The sequence below is a fragment of the Dermochelys coriacea genome, chromosome 3 (assembly GCF_009764565.3).
Source record: "Dermochelys coriacea isolate rDerCor1 chromosome 3, rDerCor1.pri.v4, whole genome shotgun sequence".
NCBI lineage: Eukaryota > Metazoa > Chordata > Testudines > Dermochelyidae > Dermochelys > Dermochelys coriacea.
In genome coordinates, this window is record NC_050070.1 from 63,124,029 (window position 1) to 63,145,634 (window position 21,606).

At 41.1% G+C, this 21,606-nt stretch overlaps 1 protein-coding gene across 6 annotated transcripts in view; it reads left to right on the forward strand.

The window, feature by feature from the left end:
• The window catches only part of BCKDHB (branched chain keto acid dehydrogenase E1 subunit beta), a 321,362-nt gene that overhangs the window by 58,891 nt on the left and 240,865 nt on the right, over window positions 1-21,606 (forward strand). For all 6 annotated transcript variants that reach the window (XM_043510555.1, XM_043510554.1, XM_043510556.1 and 3 more), the window contains exons 4-6: window positions 3,515-3,648; window positions 4,416-4,571; window positions 13,818-13,926. In XM_043510555.1, coding sequence (XP_043366490.1) covers window positions 3,515-3,648; window positions 4,416-4,571; window positions 13,818-13,926 — 399 coding nt within the window. The remainder of the gene's footprint in view (window positions 1-3,514; window positions 3,649-4,415; window positions 4,572-13,817; window positions 13,927-21,606) is intronic.

Genomic DNA, 21,606 nt, shown 5'->3' on the forward strand with positions numbered 1-21,606 from the left:
TTCTATTGCATACGTGAGCTTTACCCTTATTGTAGAGAGTTCTATTGTGCCAGAGAAGTGGAATTGTCAACCACAGTCTTTATCTTGGAGCTTTATGTAGTCTTTCAAATATTCTGGGCCCAGACCATGAAACTCTTTGAAGATAAGGATCGAGACTTTGAACTTGATTTGAAATTCTGTGGGATGAGAGTGTAGAGAGCGGAGGATAGGTTTGATGTGCTCGTGGTAGCCTGTGTTTCTTCGAAGACCGCTGAAGCATTATATACTAGTTGGTATGATGCCTTCAGTACTAAGAAAATTCCCAGATATATCATATTGCTGTAGTCTAGCCAAGAGGTGACAGGCTAACTGAGGCCAGGCCATCATCTGCCAGGATGGGATGGAATCATCTAGCCTCTCTGAGAGGAGAGAAAGCGTTACTTGCATATGCTGCTGTGTCAAAGCATGACATCAGGAGGAATTGAGGAGTGCTCCAAAACTACAGAATGACTTAACCAATTGTGGGTGTGTACCTTCAGTCAAAGGGGACTGCTTTGGGAAATCTTTAAAATGCTTTCCTCTGCCTCCCAGCATTTTCTCTGTTTTGTTTAGTTTCAGCCAACTGTTCTTCATCCATGAAATGATCTCATTCAGTTACTGGGCCATCTTGGTGGTAGAGATGTGGTCATATGTGGTGAGGGATAGGTAGAACTGAATGTCATCTGCAAACTGCTGGCACTTGAATCCATGCTATCTGATCAATTCACCTGGTGGTTGCATGTAGATGTTGCAAAGGACAGAGAGAGAATTGATCCTTGTGGAACCATTAGTGAGTGGTCTAGTGGTGGTGATCACTATTGGTTGGGTGCACCCTGCAGAATGGACTCAAATCTCTTTAATGCATTTATCTGTACCTGTCATAAATGTAAAGGGAAGGGTAACCACCTTTCTGTATACAGTGTTATTAAAAACCCTCCTGGCCAGAGGCAAAAATCCTTTCACCTATAAAGGGTTAAGAAGCTAAGGTAACCTCGCTGGCACCTGACCCAAAATGACCAATGAGGGGACAAGATACTTTCAAATCTGGAGGGGGGAAAAAGGCTTTTTTCTATCTGTGTGATACCTTTGCCGGGAACAGATCAAGGATGCAAGCTCTCCAACTCCTCTTAAGTTAGTAAGTAATCTAGCTAGAAAATGTGTTAGGTTTTCTTTGTTTTGGCTTGTAAATTCGCTGTGCTGGAGGGAATGTGTATTCCTGTTTTTGTGTCTTTTTGTAACTTAAGGTTTTGCCTAGAGGAATTCTCTATATTTTGAATCTGACTGCCTGTGAGATTATCTTCCATTTTAATCTTAGTGTTTCTTTTATCTTTTGTTTTGTTCTTCTTCTAATAAAGTTCTGTTTTTTTTTTTAAAGAATCTGATTGGGTTTTTAGGGTTCTAAGAAACCCAAGCTGGTCTGTGCTCAAGTTGTTTGTTCTCAAGCCACCGCCGAAAAGGGCTTGGGAGGAAAGCTGGGAGAAGAGGAACTCCAAGTGGTCCTTTTCCCTGGTTCTTTGTAAAGCGCTTGGTGGTGGCAGCATACACTAGTCCAAAGGCAAAGATTTTGTGCCTTGGGGAAGTTTTTAACCTAAGCTCGTAGAAATAAGCTTAGGGGGTCTTTCATGCAGGTCCCCACATCTGTACCCCAGAGTTCAGAGTGGGGAAGGAACCTTGACAGTACCCGTGCCACATCTCTCAGATGAGACAGCAGTATGGTCTGGTCAACAGTACTGAATGCTGCAGAGAGGTCTGGGGGTCCAGTAGGATTTCAGTTAACAAGAGGAGATCATCCATCAGTGCAATTAAAAGCAGTTCCAACTTCATGTCTTGGCCTGAATGCAGATTTCGCTGGGTCTAGATGAGCATATATTTGCCCTTTAATTAGCTTCTCTATTCGCTTGCTCAGGAATGGGAGGTTTGACACTGGGTGGTAATTGGTTAAATCCAGAGTATTCAGGATGGGTTTCTTCAGTGTTGGTCAGGCTATTGCATGTATGAAGGAGGAAGGGAAGATTCTTTCTCTGAATGATGCATTGGCTGTTTCAGTCAGGAGTGGCACTAGAAAAGGCATGAGTCAGTACCCAATATTGGGTTGAAACTCCTTTATGATGTCACTTAATTTTTGAATGAATGTACTAATTCCAGGAATGCAGGGGGATTGTGGTTGGTGTTATAGGTATGGCAGACCCATGCTGTTTGGAAAGGATTCTTATATGTGCATGATAATTTTGGTACAATAGAGGGATAGTTCATCACAGTGCTTGCTGCTCGGTTCTGTTGAGGGCTGAAGGCACTCAGGATTGATTAAGTACTTTGCTACTTGGAAGAGCTCTTTGGGGATGGCAGCTTCAGTGGAGGCTGATTAGAAGGTTCTCTTGGCCTTTGAGGAATTCATTATGTTTCAGCCTGTCTGTATCCGTCTTTGTTTTCCACCCCTGGCAGTCAAGTTTCTGCCCCTCTTTCTTGATCTGGTCCAGGGTGTCAGAAAACCAAGGAAGTCTGCATGGGCAGATGGGAGGAAGAGACCTTTTGGGGCTTGACCTTTTGTGTCAATTATGAAACTTATTTCTTAGTTAGTTTTTACTAAAGATTTTTATCTGTAAACTTAGCCAGCCTGCAGAGTTGCAACTGCTGCTAATAGGATGGGTCAGCATAAGAATTCAGCTACCCGGTTATGCTCTCCTTTATTAGATGACTGAAAGTGTGGTGTGTTTTTTTTTTTTTTTTTTTTTTTTTTTATGATGGGTATTGAAGAGGGAATTGAAGGAGGAGAGGGTAGTGGCCTTCTACATCAGCTCAGGGAGGTAATTTTGTTCTTGGGGGCGCTTTGCAGAAACGTGTAAAGATGGTTATGGGAGAAGTAGACCAGTTCTACATCATTGAGTGGGGGAAATGCAATAGAGGATGAGGGTGGCCAATTAGGAAGGGTTATAACTGTGTGATCCATGAGTACAGTAACTTGAACTTGATGCAGTGGATAAGAAGCCTATTTCCGCCCAGCGTATCAGTTCAGGATACCAGCACTTCGTCACTGCACCTGTGCTCCACTCAGTGCTTTGAATTTTATGCTCTAGGAGTTTGGTTTTTATTAATTGGTGCACCAGGAATTAGACTATGGTCTCTCCTTTTTGTAGTTTGACCTGCCTCAAAGGCAGCAGTTCAACATATGAGCGGGTGTGCTTATGCAGTTAGAGCATGGGCTTAGAAATTAGCTCTGATTTATGTGCTTAGCTCTTTCACTGTGTGAACTTGGGGTTTAACTCTTTTCTGGAATGGGAGTAATAATACTTCCCTTCATTACAGGTGTATTTGTGAGGCTTAACTAATGTTTGTAAATGTATTGTAAACCCTTATTATAGGTGTATGCAAGCCATCCATAGAGCCATGTACTTGTCAATCTATTAGGCATATTGTAAATTGTATACTTATGGGGACAAAAGGTGAATTGTTTTCTTTTTACAGTTTGGTGTATTTAAAAGAGCTCTTTCTTTTATAGGTAAAGACAGAGTTTTCAATACCCCTTTGTGTGAGCAAGGAATTGTTGGATTTGGTATTGGAGTTGCAGTTGCTGGAGCTACAGCAATTGCAGAAATTCAATTTGCAGACTACATTTTTCCAGCATTTGATCAGGTTAGTACCTATCACAGGTTGTTTAGGGAAGTAAAAGGAAATTGCCTGTTGAGAGTGGCTTTTCTGATGGATGAAAATATAATCGGCTAAACCAAGTTTTATACTATGATTTTTGCAAATATGTCCACAGTGATGAGTATTATTAATGTTTAAGGCTAAGATTAGGCATGGGTATTTTTAGTAAAAGTCATGGGCAATAAACAAAAATTCACGGCCTGTGACCTGTCCGTGACTTTTATTAAAAATACCCATGACTAAATCTTAATTGCCTTGGGGCCAGTGCTGCTCTCCCTGCCCCCCACTATCCCCCCCCGCCCCTGGGGCTGCCGCTGCTCTGGGGGGACTGTGTAGCAGCCAGTACGACTGGCTGTGGGGCCACCCGAGTGGCTGGTTGTGGGGTGACTCCAGCAGTGGCGTCAGACACACTGACTGCTGCAGTTGTGGAATTTCACAGAGGTCATGGAAAGTCATGGAATCTGTGGGTTCCGCAATCTCTGTACCAAACTCGCATCCTTACTAATGTTTATATATACTTTAATCAGAAACGTACAGGTCTAGGCTAAAAGTTGAACTCCAGCTTGCAGGGCAAGGCATCCAGAGTTTAGACACAGCATGGTCCAGTACAAAAGATATAGTGGTGGAAGCAGGAGTATTTGGATTGTATTTCCAGCTTGTATAACAGTATAAGTATACCTGGCTTGTGTTAGTGGAATGAATATTACTAATATGTATGAAGGATTTTTAAATGATGATTGTATTTTTTTCAGATTGTTAATGAAGCGGCAAAATATCGGTATCGCTCTGGAGATCTTTTTAATTGTGGAAGTCTCACTATAAGAGCACCATGGGGTTGCGTAGGTCATGGTGCGCTATATCATTCTCAAAGTCCAGAAGCATTTTTTGCTCATTGTCCAGGAATAAAGGTACAGTAATCTTCATGTTTAAACTTTATTTACAATTCACAGTATGAGTAAATACTGTCTGTGGAAAGGAGACTAAACAGGGTTCAGAGCCTCTTTTTTGGGTGAACTTAATCCTTTGAACCTAACTGCGTGTCTGGGAGCAAGTGAGGAAAGGGACAAGGAAAACAAAGGCAGTTAAGGTTAATATCTAGTATTGAACATAGATATCTATTAATTGAAGACTACATTAAGTGCAATGTTGTTGTTGAGAATGCACAGCATTCAGGTAATCGTAATTTGTCCCCAGTAAGCATATATGGTATCTTGTATTAATGTACCATACCAGTGTATAGTAGATTTGGAAACTGTTGTTTCCCAGTTTTTATGCCTCTGTACGTCCTTAACCACAATAGTTAATTAACATAAGGTTTAGGTTGCAATATTTTTAGAGAAGAAACAGCAGAGTAAATAATTTTTAAGTCATGTGTGTTTCCTTTATCTTCCCTTCCCAAATGAGTGATGTGATATTCACATGTGCGAGGTGGAAGAGAGAGAGGAAAACTGACAAGGTGTATATTTTCATAAACACTGTAATGTGGGCTAACTCAAATAAATATTGCTGTGCTAGGATATCACCATTTCTAACTCCATTTCTCTCAAGTTAATTTTTACCTATGGGTTCATACTCTTGGGTTACACAGCCTCCAGCCTTTAGCACAAAGGAAGTGTTTCATAGCTTGATTAATTGAAAGACTTCTGAAGCAAAAGCAGTGTTTGTATGTCATTTTAAAAAAATCACAGCTGTTCCTTGTTTTCTCTGGTGTACAGAGATAATCCCAACATGTTTTTGTATCTCATGAGCATCAGATTAGGTATAATATTTCTTGTTGGGAACCCTTCCCCACCCCTTGTCCCCTTCACCTAAAATTTTTTTTTTATTCTATGCAGCTGGTTCAGGGTGGGAATGCATTTTATTTTTGTATATTGGATTTCATTATGATATCCCAGAAGTGTCTCAGAGACATCAAGAAATAATGTGTCTGGTCCACATTTGACAAACAATCTCTTCAAAACAGGAGCATGTAGAACTGTCCCTACAGTGGTTTTCATTGGGAATGTAAGAGGAAGAGACTCAGGTGCTTTATTACCACTAGATTCTTATTATTTCATGACTGAGACAGGAAGCTGGGTATTGTTTTTTTTGTTTTGTTTTTTGTTGCTAGGGAAAATAAAGCGTTGCATATGTTGGTGAGAAAAAATTCTCTGTTAGCACAGATCTGGGGAATTAACAGTATTGTAATGCTGAACAAAAGACAAATAGCAATACAAGCATCAGGTTAAGATAACTATTCCAAAAAGAATGCAGTACTGAAAATTAATACGGTATTTTTAACTTCAGATAGGGAGGACACAGACACCTTAGGAAGTCAGGGGAAGAAAATTAGCAAGGTGTCCAACTCAAGATATGATCCAAGATGGGCACTTGAATATTAATTCCTTAAAGCCAGCCCCATCTTCCTCCCCACCAGCAAGCATCTTTCTGTTTTGATGGGTCAGTAGTTTAAACAACCTGGCATTTTCAGTGATACTGCTTTCAAACTGCTGCTTTTTGTCATGCAAAAAACCTCATTCCAGACTGATTCCTGTTATGGGTGTTTTTTCCCATTTATCTTTTTTACCAACATCCATTTATTAAAGCACAAGATAACCTTCAAAATGTTGAGACTATTCTAAAGATTATTGGGAGTCCCTTCCTAAGAGTATCTGATTTAGAGAACAGGGTGCATAGGTAAGCAGGTTATTTAGGTTGATCTAAAGGAAAGAAAATGATAACCTCCCACTTTCCTTGAAAGGAAAAAAAATAAAGGAAAGAATTCTTCCAGAATGTAAAAGACATGATACCAACTGAAATACTGCATGTACAGAAAATAAAATAATGGCAGATGACAATAGGTGACTGACTCAGTAAAAGAGATTTCCTCACTCACCTTGTCTATACACTTTTTTTTTTTAAGCTTTCTTGATAATGGCTTTGGAGAAGGAACAGGTGATGTGTGTAGTCAGCCTTATTTCCTTCTATCATCATGCTTTTCCAAAAAAGTTATCTCAAGAAAGATTTTAAAAACCTGTGAAAGAGAGCGAAAGGGCAGTGTCTGAAAATTGTGGTATTGTATCTAGTTAACCTGTAGATTTTCTTCACATTAGGGAACGAAACATTTAATACCTTTTGCAAAGCAGAGTAATACTTGCTCGCTTACCATGCAGAAGAACACCCTTGAAGTAAATGACACAGTACACATACCCTTACTTTCCATAGTGGCTTAAGGTTCTCTGTACAGAACAGAAGTGATCATGTTTAAACAGAACTGTGGCTCTACCGAGTTCCATGTCTTTTTCTTCCCATTGTAGACAGAAAATTAACAATGATTGATTCAGTGTAATCATTATAGGGATCCTTGTTTTTATTCTGAATATCTACCACAGTTAAAAGAAGACTCCCTAATGTAGTTATAGCATGTTTTTCCCCTGTATGAACTGGCAACCTGCCCTTCTTGAATAACAGCAAAAACTTGCATAGTCTGGCTCCTACTGCATTTTAGAACTGTGTTTAAATGGTTACTGCACATTTAAGTAGGAAAGACTGTACCGCCATAAGCTTATCAGAACACATTATTGGTGTTAGCTTCAGATGATCTGTTAACAAATTCCCTGAAAGACAAATTGAATGATATTTTAAATTGCTACTTTTTATATAATTCATAAAAAAACAATCAGAGGCAAATTTGCAACAGCTTAATGTTCAGGGTAAACTTGAAATTCACATCGGCTTTTCAGTCACTTGACCACAGATGTCTTCAGGCTCATTGAACAGAGGCAGATAATGCTCGTGTCTTCCAGAAAAACTTTGAGTGAAAAGTTACCACATTATAATACATTAAGAACCTTGAGCAGGAGTCAACCCACTCTTCTGGCACCCCTGCAACATTTGCTAATGTTTAAAAAAAAATTGCATTAAGTTCAGAGTTAAGGCTGAATTAGCATTTTTGAGATGTCAACAGTCTTAAATTGTTATTTGGGGACATTTCACCAGCACTAAATCCATACACAATTTCAAAAAAAAATTAAGTTAATGATTTTATAAAAATTATTATAGGTAGAGCTGATGGCACCATCTATAATTAAGGTTGTCCAATACTCTCCCATCAGACCCTGTTTCAGTTGCTTTGCTTTGTTAAATTTTAGTATGTGATCATGTAATTAAAGACAGTATCTTAATGCATGTGCAAGGAGGCTGTATTAAGGTTACATCAATAGTAATAATTCTTGTATTTCCAAACTTTGGAATGCTTGATTTTTCTACTTTGATGTTCTTTTAACTTTTTTTGTATGTAATATTAAGTAACTTGTATAACTTTTCTGCACAATAGGGACTACAGTTTTTTTGTAAAAGGTGACAACCACTTTTTCCCCACTCTCCTTGGTAGCTCCATGCTGGGTGGACACCAGCTGGGAGAGCATTGAAAACAGAAGAGCAGAGATGATAGTGGTGTTGATCCCACAACAGCATTTGGTTGGAGGAATAGCTGCAGGGGAATTCCTGCTTAAATCTGCTCAAGAGAGAGTTTTGTTGGCAGGTTTCAGAGTAGCAGCTGTGTTAGTCTGTATTCGCAAAAAGGAGTACTTGTGGCACCTTAGAGACTAACAAATTTATTTGAGCATAAGCTTTCGTGAGCTACAGCTCACTTCATCGGATGCATTTGGTGGAAAATCCAATGAAGTGAGCTGTAGCTCATGAAAGCTTATGCTCAAATAAATTTGTTAGTCTCTAAGGTGCCACAACTACTCCTTTTTAGTTTTGTTGGCGTTATTTTTGATAACTTATTCAGATTCAGGTGGTATTTGGCACTTCTGGGTTTGGATAAACTTCAGTGAAGTCAAACTTGGTTTCGCGCTTCTTATTGTATAACTAGTATTATTGTGTCCATTAAAAACACTTGATTTGAGTAGATCTGAAATTCTGACAAATGACATTTGGATAGGGAAAGAGGTCCTGACTAAACAAAATATTTAAAATTCTGAAAATTGTAAAAGCATTCTTTTCCTTGAAGTGTTCCCTAAGCTCTGGTATTTCTGCATATATAGGCATATGCTTCATGCGAGGCATAACATTAGCATGAGATAATACTAGTTAGTTATGTCACAGTCTCTCGCGTTATCTATTAAGATTCATATCTAACTGCTATGGGTGCTTAAATACCAAAGTTGTAGATCCTTTTATATGCATCTGTGATAAATAGGTAGGAAAAAAACCCCACATGGCATCTGGTATTCATCCTTTTTAAGGGTTTCAGACTAGCAGCCGTGTTAGTCTGTATTCGCAAAAAGAAAAGGAGTACCCGTGGCACCTTAGAGACTAACAAATTTATTAGAGCATAAGCTTTCGTGAGAGCTTATACTGTAAGGAGAGTGATCACTTAAGATAAGCCATCACCAGCAGCAGGGGGGGGAAAGGAGGAAAACCTTTCATGGTGACAAGCAAGGTAGGCTAATTCCAGCAGTTAACAAGAATATCAGAGGAACGGGAGGGGGGGGAGAGGGAGAAATACCATGGGGAAATATTTCAGAGTAGCAGCCGTGTTAGTCTGTATTCGCAAAAAGAAAAGGAGTACTTGTGGCACCTTAGAGACTAACACATTTATTAGAGCATAAGCTTTCGTGAGCTACAGCTCACTTCATCGGATGCATTAGTTTTACTTTGTGTAATGACTCATCCATTCCCAGTCTCTATTCAAGCCTAAGTTAATTGTATCCAGTTTGCAAATTAATTCCAATTCAGCAGTCTCTCGTTGGAGTCTGTTTTTGAAGCTTTTTTGTTGAAGTATAGCCACTCTTAGGTCTGTGATCGAGTGACCAGAGAGATTGAAGTGTTCTCCAACTGGTTTTTGAATGTTATAATTCTTGACGTCTGATTTGTGTCCATTCATTCTTTTACGTAGAGACTGTCCAGTTTGGCCAATGTACATGGCAGAGGGGCATTGCTGGCACATGATGGCATATATCACATTGGTAGATGCGCAGGTGAAGGAGCCTCTGATAGTGTGGCTGATGTGATTAGGCCCTATGATGGTATCCCCTGAATAGATATGTGGACAGAGTTGGCAATGGGCTTTGTTGCAAGGATAGGTTCCTGGGTTAGTGGTTCTGTTGTGTGGTGTGTGGTTGCTGGTGAGTATTTGCTTCAGATTGGGGGGCTGTCTGTAAGCAAGGACTGGTCTGTCTCCCAAGATCTGTGAGAGTGATGGGTCGTCCTTCAGGATAGGTTGTAGATCCTTGATGATGCGTTGGAGAGGTTTTAGTTGGGGGCTGAAGGTGATGGCTAGTGGCGTTCTGTTGTTTTCTTTGTTGGGCCTGTCCTGTAGTAGGTGACTTCTGGGTACTCCTCTGGCTCTGTCAATCTGTTTCTTCACTTCAGCAGGTGGGTATTGTAGTTGTAGGAATGCATGATAGAGATCTTGTAGGTGTTTGTCTTTGTCTGAGGGGTTGGAGCAAATGCGGTTATATCGTAGCGCTTGGCTGTAGACAATGGATCGAGTGGTATGATCTGGATGAAAGCTAGAGGCATGTAGGTAGGAATAGCGGTCAGTAGGTTTCCGATATAGGGTGGTGTTTATGTGACCATCGCTTATTAGCACCGTAGTGTCCAGGAAGTGGATCTCTTGTGTGGACTGGTCCAGGCTGAGGTTGATGGTGGGATGGAAATTGTTGAAATCATGGTGGAATTCCTCAAGAGCTTCTTTTCCATGGGTCCAGATGATGAAGATGTCATCAATGTAGCGGAAATAGAGTAGGGGCATTAGGGGACGAGAGCTGAGGAAGCGTTGTTCTAAGTCAGCCATAAAAATGTTGGCATACTGTGGGGCCGTGCGGGTACCCATTGCAGTGCCGCTGATTTGAAGGTATACATTGTCACCAAATGTGAAATAGTTATGGGTCAGGACAAAGTCACAAAGTTCAGCCACCAGGTTAGCCGTGACAGTATCGGGGATACTGTTCCTGACGGCTTGTAGTCCATCTTTGTGTGGAATGTTGGTGTAGAGGGCTTCTACATCCATAGTGGCTAGGATGGTGTTTTTAGGAAGATCACCAATGGAATGTAGTTTCCTCAGGAAGTCAGTGGTGTCTCGAAGATAGCTGGGAGTGCTGGTAACGAAGGGCCTGAGGAGGGAGTCTACATAGCCAGACAATCCTGCTGTCAGGGTGCCAATGCCTGAGATGATGGGGCGTCCAGGATTTCCAGGTTTATGGATCTTGGGTAGCAGATAGAATACCCCAGGTCGGGGCTCCAGGGGTGTGTCTGTGCGGATTTGTTCTTGTGCTTTTTCAGGGAGTTTCTTGAGCAAATGCTGTAGTTTCTTTTGGTAACTCTCAGTGGGATCAGAGGGTAATGGCTTGTAGAAAGTGGTGTTGGAGAGCTGCCTAGTAGCCTCTTGTTCATACTCCGACCTATTCATGATGACGACAGCACCTCCTTTGTCAGCCTTTTTGATTATGATGTCAGAGTTGTTTCTGAGGCTGTGGATAGCACTGTGTTCTGCATGGCTGAGGTTATGGGGTAAGCGATGCTGCTTTTCCACAATTTCAGCTCGTGCACGTCGGCGGAAGCAGTCTATGTAGAAATCCAGGCTGCTGTTTCGACCTTCAGGAGGAGTCCACCCAGAATCCTCCTTTTTGCTTCAGATTGGGGGGCTGTCTGTAAGCAAGGACTGGTCTGTCTCCCAAGATCTGTGAGAGTGATGGGTCGTCCTTCAGGATAGGTTGTAGATCCTTGATGATGCGTTGGAGAGGTTTTAGTTGGGTTTAAAGTGGCTCTGTCACATTTGTATTCAGAATCTGAAGCCCTCTCTGAAACTGGGACTCTTGGTACATTTGTTCTGACAGCATATGTTAATGACGCCTTCTGGACCAAGGTTTTTTTTTTACTCAAATCAGATGTCTTTCCTGATACCCACATCGATACTTGGAAGTGCTTTGTAACCCAAACTCAAATGGTTCTTTCATGCAAGCTCTAGGGAACAAGTCATCCTGACATTGTGGAAACAAGTTAATTACAAGTATTGAGTAATGGATCAATTATCACATGGAAATATTTAAATTTGTTGTAGTTAAAGTTACTAGATTGTGCAGTTGTGTCTAAATCCGTGTTCTGGATAAGCTCGAAGATCCTTGATTGACTGCATTGAACAGAATTTTACTTCCCAATCCAGTGCAAATTAAACTAGTGTCACAGCCTCCATACTTCCAGCTGAAAGAGTCAGCAATCAGAAGTGAATGTTATAATATTCGTGTAATTTTCTCCCTCGCCCTTCCTTCATTTCTTTTCCCTTTTCATTTCTTTTTCTGTCAGTCTAAATTTGAGTATCAAAGGTCCTTCCAGTTCAATATAGATAGGTGCATGAGGGCCAGATCTTCAAAGTTGGGTACATGAGTTGCAGAACTGCAGTTGCACATATCTAATGTATGCATCCAGATACTGGAATGAACTTGTGAATGAATTGTCTGTGTATACAGATGGCCTGGTGTGGTAGGTACCTAATTGGTTATGTGCATATACAAATAAATGGCTTGTGTGCATGCAAATGTCCGGTATGTACACACTTTTGTGTAGTTGGGTAATTGCACCTGCCTAATTTTAAAAAACTAGCCATACATGTAGTAGACTGTTCAGTATTGATATTGGCTTCCATTTCCTGTTTCTTCAAGTGTGAGAGACAAGGTGTACGGTTCCCAGAGTACATGAAATTTACTCAGCTCTTGCTACCCTTGCATGGATATTCAGAGGAAGGGCTTTAAGAATGAGTGGTTGGGAGTCAGAAAGGGGAAGAATGCCTTTGGGATGACAGGGCTTATACGATGTGGTTTAACCTCATCCTGGAGGATTTTTCTGTTTTACTTCCTGATTCCATTAACTCTTTGTTTTGTTTTGAAACACTGTGTTCTCTGAGGAAAACACGTTGCTGATTGCAATTGTCATTCCTCTATCTCACAGTGAAATAAAGTTTTACTCTAATACAAGTTGTTGGACTTTCACCATTTCTGGTTCTCCCCTCTCAAGTAAATGATAAGAGAGCTCCCATAATAGCTCAAGTGCCAACTGGACAATCCAAACTGCCTTATGTGAGCAGAATTCCTCAGTGTCTGACCCACTGCAGAGAAGAGGACTGTTCCAGGTCTATTTTGAGGGGAAGAAAATACTTTCAAGAACCAAAAAAGCATTTTAAGTACCATACTTTGATTTTACTACCCTTGTTAGCACACTTTAAGTAATGAGTAGTCAATCAGGATAAAAATTATTTAAAGCAAAGTAATTGCTGCTGTTTGGCATTAAGTGAAATAATTTCTGCTGAATGGTGAGATTATATAAATTTCACTGATTTGTGTGGTGTCACTTTTGAGTATGATACACGTCAACAGTACTAGTAGAGGTTTTAAGTATTTTGCATTAAAGTCTATCTCTAAATATTGAACATACTGTATTTGTAGTATAAACGTTGCAGCCATACCAGGATTAAAAAAAAAAAATTTAAGGAACAGTCTTGTAGCAGATAGGAATTTCCACATTATTTACAAATAGTAACTGTAGTAGCATTTAAGAATAGAGAGAATCTCTTTTAGTTGTAGATTACAATTAAATTTAAAATTAGCCTCCTAAATATAGGCCCCAATTTAGTTAAACTCCCAAGCTTGTGCTTAAATTTTGTCACACTGATATTGTTGACGAGGGATGGATTTAAGCACGTGTGTAAGTGCTTTGCTAAATCAGGCATAAACAAAGATTTTTTTTTTATTGTTAATTGCAATAGCTGCACTTTTAGAAAAATGGAACAAGATAGAGCACAACATGCATATAACAACAAGTAGCGTTTCCAACAGCTAGTGATGGTTTGGCAAATGTTCAGATGAAAATCCCGGTTTTGTTTTTCCTGCTTTGCTTGCTCCTGATATTAATCATTAGTCTCCTTCATGCTGCTTCTAGTCAGTTTTTTTTTTCCCTAGGAAGCGGCACAAACTTCACCCAGTGTAGAAAAGGAAAAACATTCTGAGCTGTTTTTAATCTTTAAACAATGATTTGGTAAAGCCTGACTGTAGTGGATTTTATGTAAGTATTTGTGTAAAGTCGAGTAGCCTGCTAACCTAATATTATCTCTGTACCTAATCCTGAAATAGCTGAATTATATTTTAATCAGTTTTTATAAATAATTTTTACAGGTTGTCATTCCAAGAAGTCCTCTTCAGGCTAAAGGACTACTACTATCATGCATAGAAGATAAAAACCCCTGCATATTCTTTGAACCTAAAATACTTTACCGAGCAGCAGGTAAAAATGTTTCTTATATGTAGTGTGCTCCAATAAAATGTAGGGTGTGTGTGTGTGTGTGTGTGTGTGTAAGTGTGTGTGTGTGTGTAAGTGTATACTCAATGTAAATTGATGCATTTTATGTTATGGGATCCATCTTTATATTTATTTCTCTTTTTTTACATGTTTAATTATTTAGTGTGTGTTTTAGAGATGCTGTTCAAAAATTGGCCAAGATTTTAAAATATGGGTGTCAAATCCATATTAAGCACCTGATCCAACTCAATAGTGAAGTATTGATTCCAAAGTCAGTAAAAGTTTTGTATTCATATTGAAATGAAGAATTGAACAGTAAAAACATGAGTCAAGAGACCAGTGGGAATTACTCTCCATGATTAAAAGAAAAGGAGTACTTGTGGCACCTTAGAGACTAACAAATTGATTAGAGCATAAGCTTTTGTGAGCTACAGCTCACTTCATCGGATGCATTTGGTGGAAAAAACAGAGGAGAGATTTATACACACACACACACACACACACACACACACACACACACACACACACACACACACACACACACACACACACACACACACACACACACACACACACACACACACACACAGAACATGAAACAATGGGTTTATCATACAAACTGTAAGGAGAGTGATCAGTTAAGATAAGCCATCACCAGCAGCAGGGGGGGGGAAGGAGGAAAACCTTTCATGGTGACAAGCAAGGTAGGCTAATTCCAGCAGTTAACAAGAATATCAGAGGAACAGTGGGGGGTGGGGTGGGAGGGAGAAATACCATGGGGAAATAGTTTTACTTTGTGTAATGACTCATCCATTCCCAGTCTCTATTCAAGCCTAAGTTAATTGTATCCAGTTTGCAAATTAATTCCAATTCAGCAGTCTCTCGTTGGAGTCTGTTTTTGAAGCTTTTTTGTTGAAGTATAGCCACTCTTAGGTCTGTGATCAGAGAGATTGAAGTGTTCTCCAACTGGTTTTTGAATGTTATAATTCTTGACGTCTGATTTGTGTCCATTCATTCTTTTACGTAGAGACTGTCCAGTTTGGCCAATGTACATGGCAGAGGGGCATTGCTGGCACATGATGGCATATATCACATTGGTAGATGCGCAGGTGAAGGAGCCTCTGATAGTGTGGCTGATGTGATTAGGCCCTATGATGGTATCCCCTGAATAGATATGTGGACAGAGTTGGCAACGGGCTTTGTTGCAAGGATAGGTTCCTGGGTTAGTGGTTCTGTTGTGTGGTGTGTGGTTGCTGGTGAGTATTTGCTTCAGATTGGGGGGCTGTCTGTAAGCAAGGACTGGTCTGTCTCCCAAGATCTGTGAGAGTGATGGGTCGTCCTTCAGGATAGGTTGTAGATCCTTGATGATGCGTTGGAGAGGTTTTAGTTGGGGGCTGAAGGTGATGGCTAGTGGCGTTCTGTTGTTTTCTTTGTTGGGCCTGTCCTGTAGTAGGTGACTTCTGGGTACTCTTCTGGCTCTGTCAATCTGTTTCTTCACTTCAGCAGGTGGGTATTGTAGTTGTAGATTTCAACAATTTCCATCCCACCATCAACCTCAGCCTGGACCAGTCCACACAAGAGATCCACTTCCTGGACACTACGGTGCTAATAAGCGATGGTCACATAAACACCACCCTATATCGGAAACCTACTGACCGCTATTCCTACCTACGTGCCTCTAGCTTTCATCCAGATCATGCCACTCGATCCATTGTCTACAGCCAAGCGCTACGATATAACCGCATTTGCTCCAACCCCTCAGACAGAGACAAACACCTACAAGATCTCTATCATGCATTCCTACAACTACAATACCCGCCTGCTGAAGTGAAGAAACAGATTGACAGAGCCAGAAGAGTACCCAGAAGTCACCTACTACAGGACAGGCCCAACAAAGAAAACAACAGAACGCCACTAGCCATCACCTTCAGCCCCCAACTAAAACCTCTCCAACGCATCATCAAGGATCTACAACCTATCCTGAAGGACGAGCCATCACTCTCTCAGATCTTGGGAGACAGACCAGTCCTTGCTTACAGACAGCCCCCCAATCTGAAGCAAATACTCACCAGCAACCACACACCACACAACAGAACCACTAACCCAGGAACCTATCCTTGCAACAAAGCCCGTTGCCAACTCTGTCCACATATCTATTCAGGGGATACCATCATAGGGCCTAATCACATCAGCCACACTATCAGAGGCTCGTTCACCTGCGCATCTACCAATGTGATATATGCCATCATGTGCGAGCAATGCCCCTCTGCCATGTACATTGGCCAAACTGGACAGTCTCTACGTAAAAGAATGAATGGACACAAATCAGACGTCAAGAATTATAACATTCAAAAACCAGTTGGAGAACACTTCAATCTCTCTGGTCACTCGATCACAGACCTAAGAGTGGCTATACTTCAACAAAAAAGCTTCAAAAACAGACTCCAACGAGAGACTGCTGAATTGGAATTAATTTGCAAACTGGATACAATTAACTTAGGCTTGAATAGAGACTGGGAATGGATGAGTCATTACACAAAGTAAAACTATTTCCCCATGAAGAAAAGGAGTACTTGTGGCACCTTAGAGACTAACAAATTTATTAGAGGATAAGCTTTCGTGAGCTACAGCTCACTTCATCGGATGCATTTGGTGGAAAAAACAGAGGAGAGATTTACACACACACACACACACACACACACACACACACACACACACACACACACACAGAACATGAAACAATGGGTTTATCATACACACTGTAAGGAGAGTGATCACTTAAGAGATGATAAACCCATTGTTTCCTGTTCTCTGTGTGTGTGTGTATATAAATCTCTCCTCTGTTTTTTCCACGAAATGCATCCGATGAAGTGAGCTGTAGCTCACGAAAGCTTATGCTCTAATAAATTTGTTAGTCTCTAAGGTGCCACAAGTATTCCTTTTCTTTTTGCGAATACAGACTAACACGGCTGCTACTCTGAAACTCTTCATGATTAGCGAAGGGATCTTGTTTAAAATCATATAACTAGGCCTTCCAATACATGCAAGACACACAAACGGAAACCAGCTTTGTAATAGAAAGACACTGGACTGAGGAACTGTCCTGGCTAAGTAAAGACAGTTTGAGTGTGCATCATAGCCACCTGCTGAGTTTCAGGTAAACAATCTTCAGGTGTGTTTTGAAATATCAATTATGTCCATTTCATTTTTCTTTACCAGAAACTGCCTTTCAGAGGCATTATCTTTTTTTGCTCTGAGAATTTTTGAGAACATCATGTGAGCTAGGATATAATCTAGAGTACATTTATGATAATGTTTGGAGGGGACCAAGATTTTGATACTTCTAGGCTTTTACCTTTATTTAATACCATCTTTATGGCTCAGTTCCTCCCCTTCCCTAGCTGTTCATCTTTTGAGCTGTTTTGCTGCTCTTGGGAGCTGGATCAGTTTATAGAAGAGGAAGAACAGTGGTAGAGGCTAGAAGTTGCTCTTGATGTGGTTCGTGGAAAATTATATGAGCTTACTGGTTGGTGTGTTTCTCTTCCTGCTCCCTGCTGTGCTGCTGAACTGAGATTCATTGCCAGGCTCTCCTGTGGGGCCACTACAGCAGAGAGGGAGCTAGTGAATTCAGGCAGGGACCAGAGCCACCAGTTCTGTGTGAAAGATGTCAGTGCAGCTGAGAGAAGATTTTAAATTGCTACTGCCTCTGTCCTGTGCTCATTTCCCTAATAACAGGGCAGATGTGGCAACCATCTTTTATTGTCCCTCGTAAATGCATTGATCCCAGCTGCTGGAAAGCGATGGCACAGAATCAGTGGATTTATTTTGAGGTGTTGTGGGAAAAAGAAGCATAGTGGCTTCTTAAAGGTACAAGTTCCACTTCTTCATTCTGTTGGGGCCTTCTTCACACCTGTAGTGGCTCTAGTACAGCCAGGCATGCAGGAACCTGGCCCTGTTCCCCTTAGCAGCACAAGCAGGAAGAGGTAAGAGAGGAACTAAGAGCAGAAGTAGTGCCTCAGTCAGAGAGCAGGACTGAGCCTGGAGGTACATAATTCATGTAAGGGTACGTCTACACTTCAGCTGGAAGTGTAATTTTCAACTTGGGTAGACATACATGTGCTAGCTTTGATTTGAGCTAGTGTGCTAAAAATAGCAGTGTAGCTGCAGCAACACGAGCATGGCACAGGCTAGCTGGAAGAGTACTTACCTATGGTCTCTGACAGAATTGTATTTAGGTGGCTACCTGTTCACTGCTACACTGCTGTTTTTAGTACACTAGCTCAATCAAAGCTACAGTGTGTATGTGTACCCGAGTGGGAAAGTCCATCTCCAGCTGCAGTGTCTAACTAAAGCTATGTCTGCACGGCAGACTTCGGACAACACAAGTCCCAGCAGTGTAGGGCTGCCAAAGTTATTACATTGCTTGTGCATGTGTGTGCTTGGCTGCTTGCCTTAGCTCTGTTTACTAAGCTGGAGTGCTTGTGTTGATGCAGTTCGGTTCACTGTGGGTAGGTATCCCAGTGTGCCATGTGCTGCCGTCTGTTGCAATACCTTCTGGAAAGTTTTTTGTCAATGTGTTGAGGGATAGAAATGACTTGGCCAGGGATCTCTGGGTAATAGGAGTCACGTTCCAACATGTAACTTTCTCCATCCCATAATGCTATCCATATCTCACAATTTTGACACCCTACGCTTTTTAAAAAAGTCCCACAAAACCACATGGCACTTCTCACTACCCATCATCTCTGACAGATGCATGGAGCCCACACAGGTCTTTACTATTCTCATGAACAGGGGTGCTGGAACAGTTTTTATAGGGGGGGTGTTGAGAGCCATTGAACCAAACTGTAAACCCTCTATATAATGGTAACCACTTCAAACCAGGCGGTGCGGCAGCATCCCTAGGTCTAGCACCTATGCTCATGAACGTCGCAAATACAGGTAGAATGATTCTCAGGTATTTCCAGACCTGCAGGAAGAACTGCAACATTGTGACTATTTCTTCTGAGGACAGTTTGTGAAGGGACATAGTGATTCCTGGTTGTTGGTGGTGGTGGTGGTCATGGAGCAGCTGCAGCTGCTTATGAGCTTTGGAAATGAGCACTGACTGGTGGGATTGCATTGTAATGCAGGTTTGGGACAATGAGCAGTGGCTGCAGAACTTTCGAATGCAAAAGACCATATTCTTGAATCTGTGTGCTGAGATTTTCCCCAGCCCTTCAACTCTGGGACACTAGAATGACAGTTCCATGGAAAGTGGAGAAGGGAGTGGTGATTGCACTCTGGAAGCTTGCAATGCTGGGAAAGTGGGAAATCATTTTGTAGTTGTAATGCCCACAGCGTGGGGTCGTTATGCAAATGTGTTGTGCCATTATTCACGTCCTGCTACACAGGATTGTGACTCTCAGCGATGAGCAGGACGTAGTGGACGGATTTGCAGTAATTGAGTTCTGAACTGTAGTGGGGCGATAGCACATCCATCCCTATTTTCGTACTCGTCTACCACCGAGTACGTCAAAAGCAAGGGCCACTTTTCTATGATGATTGAAGTGTTGATGGATCACTGGAAACACTTCACTGATGTCAGTGTTGGCTGGCCAGGGAAGGTGCATGATGCTTGCCCTTCAAGAACATAGGACTGTACAGAAAGCTGTAACCAGGGACGTTCTTTCCTATTTGGCAGATTATCATTGGTGATATTGAAATGTTTTACTCATGAGATTGGAATATTTTTCTCACTGAGATCTAATGATAGCTGCTTGTTGTGTCCTGCGTAATATGTGGGAGATAAAACTGCCGCTGGGGTTGAAGCTGGAGATAGCTCCACTTCGTGCTCCATGTGGTTGAGGGAGACTTTGTAAGCGTACTTTAATGGTCAGCTGCATTAATATGGTACACTTAATTGTACTTGCGCCCTGAAGGTCTGTTGGCTGTTAGGAATTGTGTAGTGCTTGGTGTATTTTTATATATAACACTGTCTTTTAGCAAAGTCTTTTCTCGCTTGCTGTGCATTTATCATTACATTGTGTTTCAATGAAACTATGAACTATGCAATGCGTGCTGTATGTTTACACATCCACCTGGATGTTTTCTTATACTTGTGAGTTCTGTGGTGCTGTACGCTCTCAAATACTCAGTGCTTTGGTTACTGCTACGCATTCTGCAGTATGTAAGAATAGCCATACTGGTTCCGATCAATGGTCCATCTAGCCCATTATCCTGTCTTTCGACAGCGACTAGAGCCAGATGCTTCAGAGGGAATGAACAGAATAGAGCAATTTCGAGTGATCCATCCCTTGTTGTCCAGCCCCAGCTTCTGGCAGTAAGAGGTTAGAGACATCTGGAGCGTGAGGTTGCATCTCTGACCAACTTGGGTAATAGCTATTGTCTATCAAGAACTTATCTAATTATTTTTTGAACTCAGTTATACATAACATCCGTTAGCATTATGTTCCTCAGGTTGGTTGCATTGTGTGAAGAAGTACTTCCTTTTGTTTGTTTGTTTTTTTTAAAATCTGCTGTCTATTAATTTTATCTGGTGACACCTAGTTCTTACATTTTGTGAAGGGGGAAATAACCCTTCCCTATTTACTTTCTCCACACCATTCATGATTTTGTAGACCTCCATCATATCCCCTTAGTTGACTCTCTTCTAAAATGAACAATCCCAATTTTTCTAATCTTGCCTCATATGCAAGATGTTCTACATCCCTAATTATTTTTGTTGCCCTTCTCTGCACCTTTTCCAATTCTAATGCATCTTTTTTGAGATGGGGCGACCAGAACTGCATGCAGTATTCAAGATGTGGGCATACCATTGATTTATATACTGGTGTTAAGATATTTTGTCATCTTATCTATCCCTTTCCTAATGGTTCTAACATTCTGTTAGCTTTTTTGACTGCTACTGCACATTGAATGGAAGGTTTCAGAGAACTATCCACAATGATTTCAATATCTATTTCTTGAGTGTAATAGCTAATTTACATCCCCATCTTTTTTATGTACAGTTGGGATTATTTTTTCCAATGTGCATTACTTTGCACTTATCAACATTGAATTTCATCTGCCATTCTGTTGCCTAGTCACTCAGTTTAATGCGATCCCTTTGTAACTCTTCGCAGTCAGTTTTGAACTATCTTGAGTAACTTTGTATCATCTGTAGAATTTGCCACCTTCGTGTTCACCTCCTTTTCAAGATCATTTATGAATCTGTTAAACAGCACTAATCCCAGTACAAATCTTTACTACTCTCCATTGTGAAAAATGACCATTTATTCCTACCCATTGTTCGCCAGCTTTTAATCAGTTATTGATCCATGAGAGGACCTTCCCTCTTATCCATGACTGCTTACTTTTCTTAAGAGCCTTTTGCCTCACAAGTTAGCATATGTGAAGCTGTGATTGTCCTTACTGTTCCCAGTGTGGAGTGGTAGGAGTAGGAATGCAAACCTTGGTGCCACATGGAATGTTGGGGGATGCACCATGGAGTTCTCCAGGGACTGTAAAGGGTGGTGAGTCCATGCTTGGATTTTCTGGGTCTTCCTCCATTTTCTCCTGTCTTCTCTGTCCATCTACATGCTGTCTGCCATGTTGACCAAGTAGGGCCTTTGTTTTTAAGTTCATTGCAACGCCGGTTTTCAGGATCTCAGTGAACATATCCTC